Here is a 14,879-nt window from a genome sequence, read left to right on the forward strand (position 1 = left end):
CAAAATTTTATTTGAGATTAAATAGAAAGAAAGAGAGAGAAAAAATATTTGGCATGGGCATCACACAAATTCAGAAAGGTCATCCTACTAACCTACTAATATTATAAATGCGAAAGTTTGGATATCTGGATGTTTGTTACTCTTTCACGCAAAAACTACTGAACAGATTTTGATGAAACTTTACAGTATTATTGTTTATAACCCAGAATAACATATAGGCTATAATTTATAACGATCTGTGACAAATGAAATTTCACGCGGGTGAAGCCGCGGGCAAAAGCTAGTATTACATAGATACATAATATTATTATTAGTAGCACAAAGATAATAACAATAAAATTCTCATAATAGCAAATAGGGTCAATTTGCCTGCTCGCGTCCACCCTACATTCACACTCAAAAAATGGATTTAAGTTAAAAACAGTTGAAAATACTTATGAAAGTAATCTGTCATTCAACTCTTAGTTGTAGAGGTTAACTGGAATATAAGTAGTTATTGATCTAAAAAGTACTATCGGTCATCATCATCATCATCATTACAGCCATAGGACGTCCACTGCTGAACATAGGCCTCCCCCAATGCCTTCCATGTTACCCTGTTGGTAGCAGCCTGCGTCCAGCGCCTTCCTGCTACCTTTATGATGTCGTCGGTCCACCTTGTGGGTAGTCGTCCTACGCTGCGTTTTCCGGTATGCGGCCTCCACTCCAGAACCTTGCTGCGGCATCGGGCGTCAGTTCTGCGTACTATGTGCCCTGCCCATTGCCACTTCAGCTTGCTAATCCGTCTAGCTTGCTAATCGTACTATCGGTACCTACTCTAAAAAAAATCCTAACGTTTGCATAAACCTGTATCAAATTTCAAATTATTTAGCATTAGTTAGGTACTTTAGGGCACTCATCCCAAATATAGCTTGCCCTACCAACACTTCAGGGCAAATCGGCTGAAGCTGAGAAGTGGTAGAAGAAATTGAGTACCAATAAGAATTTGAGATTCCATTATCAAATTAAATCAAAAATTATTTATTCAGTACTTAGGCGCTTTCCAGGGCGCTTAATACACGTGAAAAACATAGGTATCTCTATTACAGTATTTTATTGTACGTACTTACACTAAAAAAATTACATTTTTAACATTATAATTTAAAAAATTGAGACGGCACAATCTAGGCACTTTTTTAATCAAAAAACACGTAAAATTAATATTAAAAAAATGGAACATAAAATTCTTCACAATCAATTTTATTGAGTATACATCACGTAGCTTCTTTCTTTAATAATTATAATAAATTAAATTCCCTAAACTCCCTTAAGATAAATTATGTTAGACTGACGTCCAAATAGGCAAAATTATCCATTGTTATTTTTTAATTGTGCCCTTTGATCTTACCGCTTTGATCTAGGCCGTTTCTCAGCTATGCCTGCGGGTCTTTTGCCAAATATACAGGGTGTCCCAAGAATAGCGTAAGATTTGAGCCGCCATTTTGTAGTAAGCCCTGAAAAAAAATGCTATATGCCCTGGCCAATATTACTTCAGCTTGCTAATTCGTCGGGCTATGTCAGCGATTTTAGTTCGTTTCTTCATTATTAAACAGTAATTCGGCAGGTTTAAAGAAAGGCCTCGATTTTAGATTCGAAAATTTTTAACAAAATAGTGTTTTAAACCTCATAAAGGGAGTAGAAAAGCGCTGGATGCAGGCCGCTGAAAATCATTGGGAGAGGCCTATGTTCAGCTGTGGACGTCATGTGGCTGAAATGAAATGTGGATTTTAAATGACGGTAAATTCAATGCGTTATTTTTGAAACACCCTATATAAAACCACAGTCTTACCAGCGGTTTGTTTACGTGGATTTCTGCTCATGCCGGGCACAGACTCGTGTCAAGATGTTTGTGGATATCTACAAAGACTGTGTGAGGTCATTTGTACATGTTTGCACAAATATTTTAAACTAGCTTTAGCCTGCGTTATGCGTATATGAATTTCAGTAGAACAGGAGGTCGCCCCTTTCAAAAATTGTGATAAAAAAGGATCTCTCAACCATCTCTAACCATTGGTTCAATGGTTTATGCGTGAAAAACTGAAAGAATAACAAACCATATCCACAGTAGAAAAATATCCTAAGTCTGTCCTTTGATACATCTTTACAAACTTTCACGTTTATTAGAAGTATGTTAGTATCACAGAATATTAATAAGTACCTACTGTAGTATTAAAATATTCCCACCTCTCGTTCCCACCGCTGCAACTCCTGTGTAGCCAGGATCTACAGCTTGACCGCCAATAAAAACCCAACCAGTGAAGCTCGAGTTTGTCCCTAGGGAAAGTTAAACTGTCATTGAAATTAATCAGAAGAACATAGGAGTTCGAAGTTAAGGTTCGACTCTCTCCAGTGCAAAGCGAATGACAGGTGACAAAGCAAAGGATTATAATATTAATAGGATATCCGTCAACTTTACCAACCGACGTTTACCTCGTCTAAAACTCAGAAGTAACCAAATGCATCAATTCGACTACCCGTCGTCAAAAACGACGTTTTATGCGAACAAATTGATCCAGTCCCCATGAGACTGGCTTACGGGCGAGAGTCGTTTACTGTGTGCTGTAGATATAGTATGTTAGGGCTGGAACGCAAAGGTAAGTAAGGGTTGCTTGCTACAGATCTGTATATCTATATCTAGAAAAGCGAAAGGTCACTGTCTGACTGATTCACTACTTACAAACTTCAAACCTAAGGAGGTAAAACGGAATTCACGCGTACGAAGTCGCGGGCGTACGAATATCTATTTATAAAACCGAAAGGTCACTGATTGATTCACTCATCACGAAATCTCAGAAACTACAAGAGCTAGGAGTCTCAAATTTTGCATGAGGGTTCTTTTTAGGTGCTCACTAAGACGGGAATTTACAAAATTCAACCCCTAAGGGGGTAAAACGGGAAACGCAGGTGCAATCGAATCACACGCTGGCAAAAATCATTCAAAAGTATTAAATACTCTTTTGTGTCAGCCCTACACTATCGTATGCAGACGATTCTACAGATGCAATTTCCGAAAATCGATCCACACGTGGGAGGTGAGATTGTGACAACTAAGTTTGAGGTTGAAATCGAATAAACTGGAGACGTGTATCCGATCTTACTTCGTTTATTTATTTACTCGCTTCAGAGCAGTTCAGCAAGACGTTCGATCTCAAAATATTATGTGGTCTTTGTCGTATTTTACAAAATGTAAAATCAGCTCTTTCAAGGGTGTCACTCACGCACGATGCAATTTAGAGTAAAAATGGTACCTTTCCAGAATTGGTAATTTATTTTTCCTAGCTTCTCTAACACCCTGTAGCTCATAAATGAGCTGTCGTGTGCCAGCATCAAGTAGCAATGAGTCATCATAAGTCGTTTAGTTTTCATACACGATCCTCTCTAATTTGCCGGAGGCAAATGGACGATTTTAGGCGAAATATACTTATCTACCCGGAAACGGATCGAAACTGTATCAATTTAAAGCTCGATTCACACATATCAGTGAAGCCACAGTTCCGTCACAGTGTCCGCTCAGTTCAGTATCAGTGTAGCACTGATGTGTCAGTGAAATATTTTGAATATTTTAAAATGTCGGAGAGCTGTTTCAATATTATTGTTCAGAAACTATGAAGTAAGTTAATTTGTTTTTGATGCCGCGGCGGCTTCCGTGATCCGACAAAAAATATCGTCGTCAACGAATACGTCCGTGATTGCCGGTGTCGGCACTGACACTGAGAGCACTGTGTCATCACTGAAACTGACAAGTGGGGATGCGTTCATAGAAACTGTATGAAAGAATATTTCGCACTGTGCCGGTACTGAGCCTGAACTGTGACTTCACTGATATTATGTGTGAATCGAGCTTTAGGCGGTCAGTATTCTTTGTATTAAACTTCGTACTGCAACGCACACTTACTTATCTGCACCGTAACGAAAACGCCTCGCCTCGCAACGAAAGGCGATGCGGTGTTGATCACTTTCCAGGTTGATAAGTGTGTTATGACCTCTCACCACGCTAACGATACGCATTGGTACATTGATATTGACTATGACTTTGACTTTGTGTTTTCAGTGAACTCCAAGCCGCTTACCTTCGATGAAGTGTACAACCAGAGCTCGCCCACCAACTGCACGGTCTACTGCGGTGGTTTGACCACCGGCCTCACTGAAGAGCTGATGCAGAAGACCTTCCAGCCCTTCGGGACCATCCAGGAGATTAGAGTCTTCAAGGACAAGGGATACGCCTTTATTAGGTACGTAGAATATTTTGCTACCATTTTTCTATGAATAACAAGGCAGGTATTTGAATACAATCGCACCTGGTGTTAAGTGGGATGCAGTCAAGGATGGTAGTCTGCCCTTTAAGTGCCTATTCACTGTCGCCTTGAAAAGGCCCGGATTATAGTCTTCGGGAAGGACAGCAGCAGGCAGCGAACCTGAGGTCTTTTCGGTGTATTAATATACCTACTTTGCTCCATGACTGGAAACGTCAAAACCTGCATTGGTGTCACTAGAATAATGATACAAAAGACCTTCTGGCCCTTTGGAACCATCCAGGAGATTATAGTCTTCAAAGATAAGGAATACGCCTTTATTAGGTACGTGATCTTTTTGATCTTCTGTATAAAGCACCGGTGTTATTAAAAACTTTCATCCACGAAGACGCGCCCCACCAATTTTTGGTCGAGGGAAGCGCGGAGTGCGGGGAGTTTGATCCGAGCAATCCGAGCGGCATTATTTGTAGTGTGCGTGTTAGAGATGAAACGGATATCCGGTAACTATCCGGTAGGCCGGATATCCGGCCTAAATTTACTATCCGGCCGGATACCGGATAGTAACTCACTATCCGGCCGGATACCGGATATTAAAAAACTACGACAATTTCCTATTAATAAAATGAAATACATTACATCTTTGAGGTAAATATCAATAAAATGGCTTATAATAATGACGGCTTTTATTTAAAGTCCAAAAAGTTACAAAAAAGCCACATTAAGGCCTTTCAAAAAACTAATTTCTTTTTCTGGGCTATTCTCTCTAATGACGAATACATAAATGGTAAATATCTGTTAATGTCGAAATATTGCCAAATAAAATAGGCGATCTTTTTTTCACTGATGATGGTCTGATGTGATGACATGATGCAGTTCAGTCAGGATTACGCAGCAAGTAAACTAATTTAATTTTTGCTATTCAATCACACACTCACGATGGCAACCGAAATCGCCCGAATTAATCTGTCCCCTAGACAAGTGGCAAAATCTGACATTCTATTCGGACGGATTCGATTTTCGAAAAGTGTGACTAGTCTAGTCTACTAATAGACCCACTGATCGCGTTCAAAGCACCTGTGCGGTGCTAAACTCGACACGTCATGCAACGAGACAATGTGCCAACTATCCGGCCGCCGGATATCCGGCTATCCGGCCTAGCAGCTGGCCGGATATCCGGTATCCGGTATCCGGCCAAACAACTATCCGTTTCATCACTAGTGCGTGTGCACTCATGGATAACACTCAAACATTAGCAGAAGAATGGTGGGGCGCGTCTTCGTGGATGAAACGATCTATAATACAGACCTGAACTCTAATAATTGTTGTATCCTCAAACGTTTCATATGCTCAGTTCTGATGAATATCATGTTTTCTTCCAGATTTTCAACAAAAGAGAGCGCCACCCATGCCATAGTGGCAGTCCACAACACAGATGTCAACGGGCAGCCTGTCAAATGCTCGTGGGGAAAGGAATCCGGTGACCCCAACAATGCTCAGGGTCAAGGACAGGTGAGAGTGACCTTTGACTTACTTGACTTAAGGTCCTATGTCCCTTAGATGGGGCAGAAGGCGTCCACAACAGTCCTCCATCTCGTTCGGTCTTGAGCTTCGCGTTTGGTCTCGCTCCAGGTCTTGCCGATTTTCTTCGCCTCGTCTGCGCCGCCAAGTTTGCCTGTTGTGACCTTTGGTGACTTTTAATACTCTATACCAGTGGTTCCCAAAGTTGTCTAGGCTACGACTCATCTGATACAAGTTCCCAAACTCGGGACCCACCTATAGGAAATTTCGGGGTTAGATCGGTAGGGTCCCTACGTATGTGGTGTGTCGTTCTACAGGCGTCCTGCCTGACCACTGGGTCGCGACCCATAGTTTGGGAAACCCTGCTCGTATACTAAGCCACGACAGCTGAATGGTAAAGGGGTCGGACTGGCCGACTCGTGATCCGAGGAACGCGGGTTCGAACCTCGTTCGACTATGGTGGTGAGCGCACTCGTAACATCATTCGTTTCAGCCGAAAGACGTCCACTTCTGGACAAAGGCCTCCCCCAAGGATTTCCACGAAGACCGATCCTGCGCCGCTCGCATCCAGGCACCTCCCGCGACCTTCACCAGATCGTCGGTCCACCTAGTGGGTAGGCCACACGTTACGTCTTCCGGCTCGTGGACATCTTGTAACATAAGAATAGTTATTTAGCTTAGTGAGGGGTTACGCTACGGGCGGACGCTGCTGCTTCCATACCTCAAGCACTGACTGAGTTACATGTTAAACCTATAAACAATTACTTATTCTTAGTTACTAGAACCTAACAGTTACTTAGAAACACAAATTCCTAAATCCCTTTAACAACTTTAAAATTAAACAAACATAAAATTCTTGATAACAATTAGTCAAAACGACTTGATCCTTTTTGATGCAAATTCCTCTAATGGAGAAAGAACTTCTCATGAATTATGATATTTACATTTGACTTTTAAAGAATTTTTGAATATACTTCATTAGTTATGAATTAATTATGCTACTTTAGTAATATTTTAGGAATTCAGAATTTCTATTTTCGGTAACTCTGTAAATTACAATTTTAGTTTCAATTCTTTGAAACTCACTAGTCAAAGACAATCTACTTGTCTATGCTAATATAAATTTATAAACTTGGCTCTACTTAAATTCAAAAATTCAAAATTAAGCCATGTTCGCACCTTCGCGCCTTGGGAGAGGTCTTTGTCCAGCAGTGGACGTCATTTGGCTGAAACGAACGAACGAACGAACTGAAACTGAACCGAAAAAGCTTTGACTTTGACTTTCATCATCAACAACAGCCCCCTACAGTCCACTGCTGGACTATGAACCTCCTCCACTATAGTGATTGGAGATCGCAGTTTAAAAGATTAAAGTTTTTCAGAGAGCGCTGCTGCCCGTTCTCTGTTTGATGTGAGTCCCTAAGTCGCCTCTTACGACACCCGCGGGAAGAGTAGGGGTTGGTGACAAATGTATTCTACTCTGCCGTCACCACACGGCTTTAATTTTGACTCCAGAAAATGCTTAACCCTCCCAAATTCTATTCACAGCTCGGAGGCACGGCATACAGCCCATTCGGCGCGGCGTACACTGCTGGTGGGGTGCCTCCAACCTCTTACTGGTACAACACGTACCCGCAACAGCTGGGAGGCTTCCTGCAAGGGGTACAGGGGGTACAAGGGTACTCGTACGCTGGACAGTTCGCGGGGTACCAGCAGCAGTACATGGGGTAAGTATGAGCCAAAAATCATTTTTTATGCATAACAAGGCAGGTATTTGACCACAATCGCACCTGGTGTTAAGTGGGATGCAGTCTTGGATGGTACATATCTGCCCTGTGAGTGCCTATTCTCGCCTTGAAAAGGCCCGGATTATAGTCTTCGGGAAAGACAGCAGCAGGCAGCGAATTCCAGTCCCTAACTGTTCGCATTATAAAAGAGTCATCGAACCGCTTAGCGCGAGCTGGTGGGATGTCGACAATATAACCTAAGTACGCTATCCTGCGTCTGGTTCCCCGGTGATGGAAGGGGCTGGTGGAATTAGCCCGTGTAATTCCTTCGCACATTCTCCGTAGTGTAACCTGTAGAAAACCCTTAGAGATGCTACTTTACAACGGTGGTCAATTTCCTGGAGCGACGCTTCAACAAGGGTGGGGCTGTCGATTAGTCTTCTGGCACCGAATTTATTTGTGAAAATTTGGGTAACATTGTCCGTTGTCCCATGTGAGCGAAGGAACGCGACATGAAGCGACGCGACGCAACGCACCGTAACGCTAGAGTAAATACAAATGAGTAGGTCATCTTCATAGAAACGCACCCGGCGCGGTTTGTATGTGAGCGCGCGCCAATACGTATGCGGCGCGCACGCACACACTGACAAAATTTAGCGTGGATTAGCGGGTGGTGTTGCGCCGAGGTGGTATGAAGATGCCCTACTCATTTGTATTTACTCTGGTAATGCTATCAATACTTCATGTGACGTATAACAATGGCATGACTCGCGATTACCGTACGAAAAAAAAAGAAAAAAAGAGGGATAAAAATTTACGAGCTTTACTTAAAATCGATTTTTTTAAAGTTCGAGCACATCAAGCAACCATTTTGTCAATAGTACCCATTCCTTAATGTTGTAGTTAATCAACTAAAATAGTAAGACAAGGGTCTTAACGCGACGTTTATTAGTGAGTTAGTTACATTATGTACTCACGGCTTGACGTTTCGGCTGCGATGCTGCAGCCGTGGTCACAAGCAGACTGGCGGTTCGCGGCGTCGTCCGTTCGGGCGGGCTTGAAGATTTTCAACTACCCTCATATTGTCATTTGTTACACTACCACTAGTGATTAATCCTTGTAGTTAATCCTTGTCCATTTCCTTCCAGAATGGGCGGCGTCCAGCTGCCATGGGCATTGGGCGGCGGCGTGGGCGGTGTAGGCTCGGTCGGCGGCGTGGCGGCCATGTCGCAGCCGCCGCAGGTGCTGCACTATCCGGTACAGCATTTCCAGGTGCAGCCTGTGAGTACCTAAGCTTACATATAGTTTTGGGAAAATTTCCGGCGGTATAATTTTGGGAAAATTTTCCGGTTGTATAATTTTTGGAAATTTTTCCGGGAGTAGGTAATCTTTGGATAATTTATGTAGCTGCTTATAAAGTTGGGGGAAAATTGAAATTCCGGTCGTATAGTTTTGGAAAAATATTGTAGCTGGTTATAATGACGGGGAAAATTGTATAGGTTTTTTGTTGGGACAAAAAAGCGAATAACATGTAATAAATAGGGGGCATCAAAGTAAAAACTGAAGCAACTTATTCAATTTTGTTGTAGATGTAATTTCGCTAAAATTTATAGTAGTGAAATCTAATGCATTTTAAATTGAGTTTTTTTACAAAAATCATTGTTCAAAAAGTTCGCAACACGTCTTTGTTACAATGAGGGCTATCGTTTTAGCGCTCACCAGTTAGCGCCACTGTAGAGTAAGGTCCTGTCACTTGCTAGTAGCGAAGACAGTGGCACCAACTGGTGAGCGCTAAAGTGGTAGGAGGACTATCGCATTTGCACTCATCAAGATGGTGCCACTGTAGAGTAAGGTTCTGTCAATCGCCAGGGGTGCCAACTGTTGAGTATAAAAACGATAGCCCTCATTGGTATAAGGTTGTGTTGTCAACTCTTTGGCCACATTGGGTGTCACGAACTATTTGACATTAACTGTACAGTCGATTGTACTTAAACAACGAAACCTTTTTAATAAAATCGTTACATGTCTAAGATAACGTTTCAGCTTCCCCTTTGCAGTACAAAAGATATCTAAATTCCATTCTTTTTACAACCTCAAGCAGATCGGCGAGGACGAATGGCTGGCTCCCAGCCTCCTGGTGTGAGGCCACCGCACCCTCCCGCCCGACTGCTGCTGCCTCCACAAGGACTGGTAGACCACTGGTAGACCAGCCCACTTTATTTCCAACTTCGTTCAGTTGCAACCCACACCTTTCCAAACGAAGGAGCTCCATGAGGGTACAAACACGGTCGAGTGCGGACAGTGTGAAACTCAGGCTATAAGCCTAGCCCACCTTACAAAAGGTCGAACATTTCAGATCGAAAAAAAAATGTGAGTCATTCTTCTCTGATATGATTTCTACTGCTGCTTATGACTGCATGAAAATGCATTAAATTTAACATAAAAAATACTTTTAGAGGATATATAGATTTGGTATAAGATTATTATTATATTACTGGTAAGTTTAGTTTTAAGTTGATGATAATATCAGTTGTCACGCGGGCCAAATGGGATGGGGTATTTGATGAAATACAAGAGCGATTGAGAACGAGGCTATGGTACCAAACATCATGTCAGCACAAGCATAGTATAAGTTTAGTGGAAAAAAATGTAGATTTTTGGAAACATGTTTAGTAGGAATCGTAGAATATTAGGCAAGGTCACATCAGTGAGTGAGAAGTTTTTTAAGACAATTTTATATCCGCTGAGAATGGTAAGAATGTACGAGACGAAATAGAATTATTAACGAATAGAGAAACGCAGAAAATGGATTCTACTTCATTTATTTCTTATTTCATTTGTTTCTTCTCGATGCTAGTTTTTGCCAAATTCTGATCCATAACGAAATCATGATAAACTATAAATAACTACTGTTATAAAAGATGGTTGTGTCTAACTATTAAAGGATACACTTAAAAAACTTTGAGAAAAAATACCGAAAAGTAGTGAAATATTAGATTTATTTATTGAATAGGTGACTAAGTGAAAAGAAAAAATATTTATTGCATAGATGATAAGAAGCATTTAATCTTTACTGTAGTTAGTAAAAATGGGAGTGTGAAATGATGTTTGTTTGGTTTCTCTCAAAAAACGCGTCGATTATGATTTGTGGAAAATTTTGGCTGACTTTTAACTTTGCTTTTTATTGTTTCTATTCAACCATATTGACGTACGAGACTTCATTCGGTTATCTCATTCTGTGTGAGCCCCATATAAGGGGAAGTTAGTGTTCTAAAAAATATTGAAAAAACGTTGTAGTTGTACTACAAAAAATCTTTTTTGAAACTTTTTAAAAGGTGAGGGATCTATCCATGTCACCTGACGTCTATATAATATTTTGTAAATGATGTATTTTATACATTGTATTGAAAGATCTATCGTTTGACTGTCGTAGTTACTTTCATTGTTTCGATTTAGCATTATAATTTTGAGCATGTAGTGAAAAATTGAGAGACATATCGCTAGAAGTTATTATAAGATATTTATATATATAAAGAAGGATAATTATTATATAGTTCATTTCAGCTAAGGAACGAATTGTGACGTCAATTTTGTCATTCAGTCAATCGAGAAATCGGAGATGCGTATTTTGAATTATGCAAAAGAAACCACCGGCATAATATAAGTGGTTTGGAATGCGATAAACGAGATGTGATGTTTGCATATTCAAAAGGCGCGAAAGAGGTTCAACTTCTTTGAAAAATAACTGAATTATATCACAAAATCGTACTACAAACCACTAGATAGTCAAATTTAGTTATAATCAACATATAATGATGCTAGGTTTTAGTAAATGAATTCATTTATGCCTATAATTGCTTGAAGTAGAGAATAATAGTAAGCATACATATATATCCGAATAGTATGTAAGCTACAATGTAACAGTAATATATTGCCGACCGTCTTCTATGTAGGAAAGGGCGTTTCGTCCAGATCTTGGAACTCGACGTGTCGTTGCCTTCTGTCGTTGCTATACTTCCTTCTACTATTTACATAAGTATATGCTACATATAGTTAAGGACGCAGAACGGCTTTGCTGTCTCCATTAATATAAGCTAGAAATATAAGACGTATGTTAATAATCAAATCTCCATTATAAAATGGAGTATTAACTTTAGCTAGGCGAAATTACAAGATATATAAAAGTATATTATATATACAAAATTATTGTGCAAAATAAGACATAAACATTATATCGATATCGTTTAGATAGGCTATTGAAATTTTAAGTGTTGTTTTTGTTTCATTTAGACTTTTAATTTAATTTACATTTATAATTTTCATTTGTTTTCCTTTTTGGTTGGTCCATTCCATCGGAGTTAAGGTATGATATTATATATATAATTTTAAGTCCCAAAGAATAACACCAAATATTAATAATACTCGACATTAAATTTTAAAATGTAGAATTGGCGATAAATATGAAAAAAAAAACCATAAAAATATTGTAAAATCTTTAAAATGCCTTATTCGATCTGTTTCTAATTCTCTATATTATTTTTGGTTTGTCATAGATGTCACAAAGTGTCAGAATTGGTATGTTCAGTGTTATAACTTTTAGCCAACGAAATGCCTTCAAAATAACAAAAATAAGTAACGATCTAGTCAAAACTAGTCCACCAAAAACAAAGTCAATTAGAAGTTTCATTTAATGACACAAATAGTTCATTTATCGGCATAAGTTTCATTTAATGATTCGATGATTGGACATACCGTTTCTCACACCTCAAGTGCCAAACATTTTTCCTTTATTCTTCGTGTTAATAATGATCCGTCATTTCCAATTAATAACACCAAAACTCAGACTTATGCGATAAACTTCTAAGACGATTCTAAATCTAGTTTTGCAGTCTTGAAAATGTAAACACGTAAGATCTTACCTAGATAATTAAACGTGGAAAGAGATTTTCCCAAGATTTTCGGAAAATCTGGGAAGTTTTCCAAAAAGTAAAGATTGACCCTTCTGGGAAAACATTAACGTTTGATAGCTTTTTAAAGCCGGGATTGGGCAAGTAAATAATGTTAAAAGGATCTATTGAAAAGTTAGAAGCTGAAGCTATTTTAAAATAGCAAAACTTTAAAGCAAAATTGAAAACAGACTTTTTATGATACCCTACTTAAGCAATAAGCAGAATTATTAGAACTTCTGAAATAATTGTCACAAGTGTAAAATTCACTGATCGGCTCAGTCGCCTTGCATGTAGGAATGATCGTAGGTTCTAATACACTGAGGTCACAAAAAACACTTAAAACTAGATTCAATATCAGACCTAGACTCTGTCTTGTTATTGGTCTTAATATTAGATCCACCAATCAAAAGCCTCAATCTATGCTTGAAATTGAATCGAGTTTTGAGTAAAATGTACAACTGTGACGTCATAAACGTGTTTTCCCAAATCTGACACATTTTCCGGACTGCAAAACGCAATGTATAGTAGTTGTGAATCGTGGTTAGTTACTGAATGTCTTTCGTTCGTCGTATCTCGTAGTGTTTTTTTTTTTTAGAAAAATGCTAGACTTTTGATGTGTTTTAGTGTTAAAAGTATCCCAAGATTCGCAAGCTTAGAGAATATTGTTTTTGTACACAAAAAAAATATTTTTTGAAACGTGTAAAAATGGATATTTTGTATCCAAATGTGTCTCTGTAGTTTTCCGTTGATTTTCCTTTTTATAAAATACGTAGAGCAAATTTTGATGTTCGTCTGTATTACGTGTCATGTGATGGTTAAAATTAAATTTGGTTTAGCAATATCTATGATAATGTACTATTGAGCGTTTGATATAAAAGTCTACGATCCCAATAATGATATGAAAATGATGGTTGTACATTGATAGATAAAAACAGTGACTGCATTTCGCTTTTTGAACTATCATATTTTTATTTTTAATATCTTTGTTTGAAAAGGGAAATGTGGTGAGTAATATTTTAAATAAGCTAAATACTAAGGCACGAAGCGGTACACGTTACATTTTATATCAAACGTGAAAAACAAATGCAAGCAATAATAATGCAATAGATGTGTAGTAAAATTTTTATTTCACTTAATGCTAGTTCATTATTAAAGAATATTTTTTCTTTGTAACTACGTTAAGTTGACTGTACTATTTAAATAAAAATATTAAAATGGTAACTTAAAAGCCCGACGAGTAACGTAATTTCGCGCACTTTTACGTTTCGGAAATTATAATTTTCGGAAAATTTTTCTTTTTCTCCCCTCCTTTTTTGTACCGTCCATTGATGTTGTCTCAACGTAGATGTAGGTAAGATCTTTTGTTTCTCAGCTCAATTAATTTGATCTCTAATCTAAAGTTTAACTTTCAACGCACACTTTTAACTTTTTAGTGGAAAAAAACCAGAGCTTTTATTTTAAAACAATTGTATGTGATCATTCGAACTTACAAAAATTGACCACGAAGTGTTAGTGATTTTACCTTCCCCATTTTTGTATTTTATTAAAAGTACCCTTACGCTACTTTATATTATAAAATATTTATATCATAGTGATGTGATGTATTTAAGGTATATTACGCTATTATCCGACTTAGACACTTTTAGTTGTGTTTTCCGAAAACTATGGGAAAAAATTGGAAAATATAGATTTCGGAAAATTACAACTGAAACCGTTCAGTTATTCAGGTATACACCTTTTAAGTTCGTTTTACCCCGTTCTGTTGTTATTTTATTTACTCAAGCTCGCATAACGTTAGTTGAAATGTAGTTTTAATGACATAGTGGTTTAAGTATACATAAAAGTAAGTCTTGGTCGCTTGTCTGTTACTTTAAGACTGTTAACATTCTTGTTTTATTTGAAAGCGATGTTTTTGTTTTGTTGAACTACTTGTAACCGTTATTCTGGTTGGGGGAGTGGGGGTTTTACCGTGACGTCATTGGAAGCCATAGTTTTATTACGAAATAGGTCGAAACTAGGCACTTAAAAACAAATTAAAAACCATACGGTAAGCGCAAAAATAAGATCTAAGACAAAAACAAATTGAGCTATGATTTTTTTGAATCAATAGTAAAATTCAATGGAAAATTAAAAAACTTTTTTAGAAAAACTACTTAAGAGTAGAGAATACAGATAATTCACTAAGATTACATACAAGGAATTCCATAACGAAATTGCTGACTAAACTTTCCCACACACCTTAAAATAAAACAAAAATAATATAATAACTCTTGTTCTTCGTTTATTTTATAAGTTTCTTAAGAAGGAAGGGACTTTCCCTAATTTCAAGAAAAAGCTGTCACCCCAAGTTGTTTTTTAAAACACAGTATAAGATTCATATCCTCAATATCGTG

General features: G+C 38.3%; 1 protein-coding gene across 1 annotated transcript in view; it reads left to right on the forward strand.

Annotated features, from left to right (window-relative positions):
- Positions 1-12,862, forward strand: part of LOC135085348 (cytotoxic granule associated RNA binding protein TIA1) — an 82,685-nt gene extending 69,823 nt beyond the window's left edge. The window contains exons 5-9 of the mRNA XM_063980135.1: positions 4,091-4,271; positions 5,672-5,801; positions 7,359-7,537; positions 8,686-8,818; positions 9,636-12,862. Of these exons, the coding sequence (XP_063836205.1) occupies positions 4,091-4,271; positions 5,672-5,801; positions 7,359-7,537; positions 8,686-8,818; positions 9,636-9,680 (668 nt within the window). The 3' untranslated portion in view covers positions 9,681-12,862. The remainder of the gene's footprint in view (positions 1-4,090; positions 4,272-5,671; positions 5,802-7,358; positions 7,538-8,685; positions 8,819-9,635) is intronic.
- The last annotated feature ends 2,017 nt before the right edge of the window (positions 12,863-14,879 follow it).

The sequence above is a fragment of the Ostrinia nubilalis genome, chromosome 28, assembly GCF_963855985.1.
Source record: "Ostrinia nubilalis chromosome 28, ilOstNubi1.1, whole genome shotgun sequence".
Classification (NCBI taxonomy): domain Eukaryota; kingdom Metazoa; phylum Arthropoda; class Insecta; order Lepidoptera; family Crambidae; genus Ostrinia; species Ostrinia nubilalis.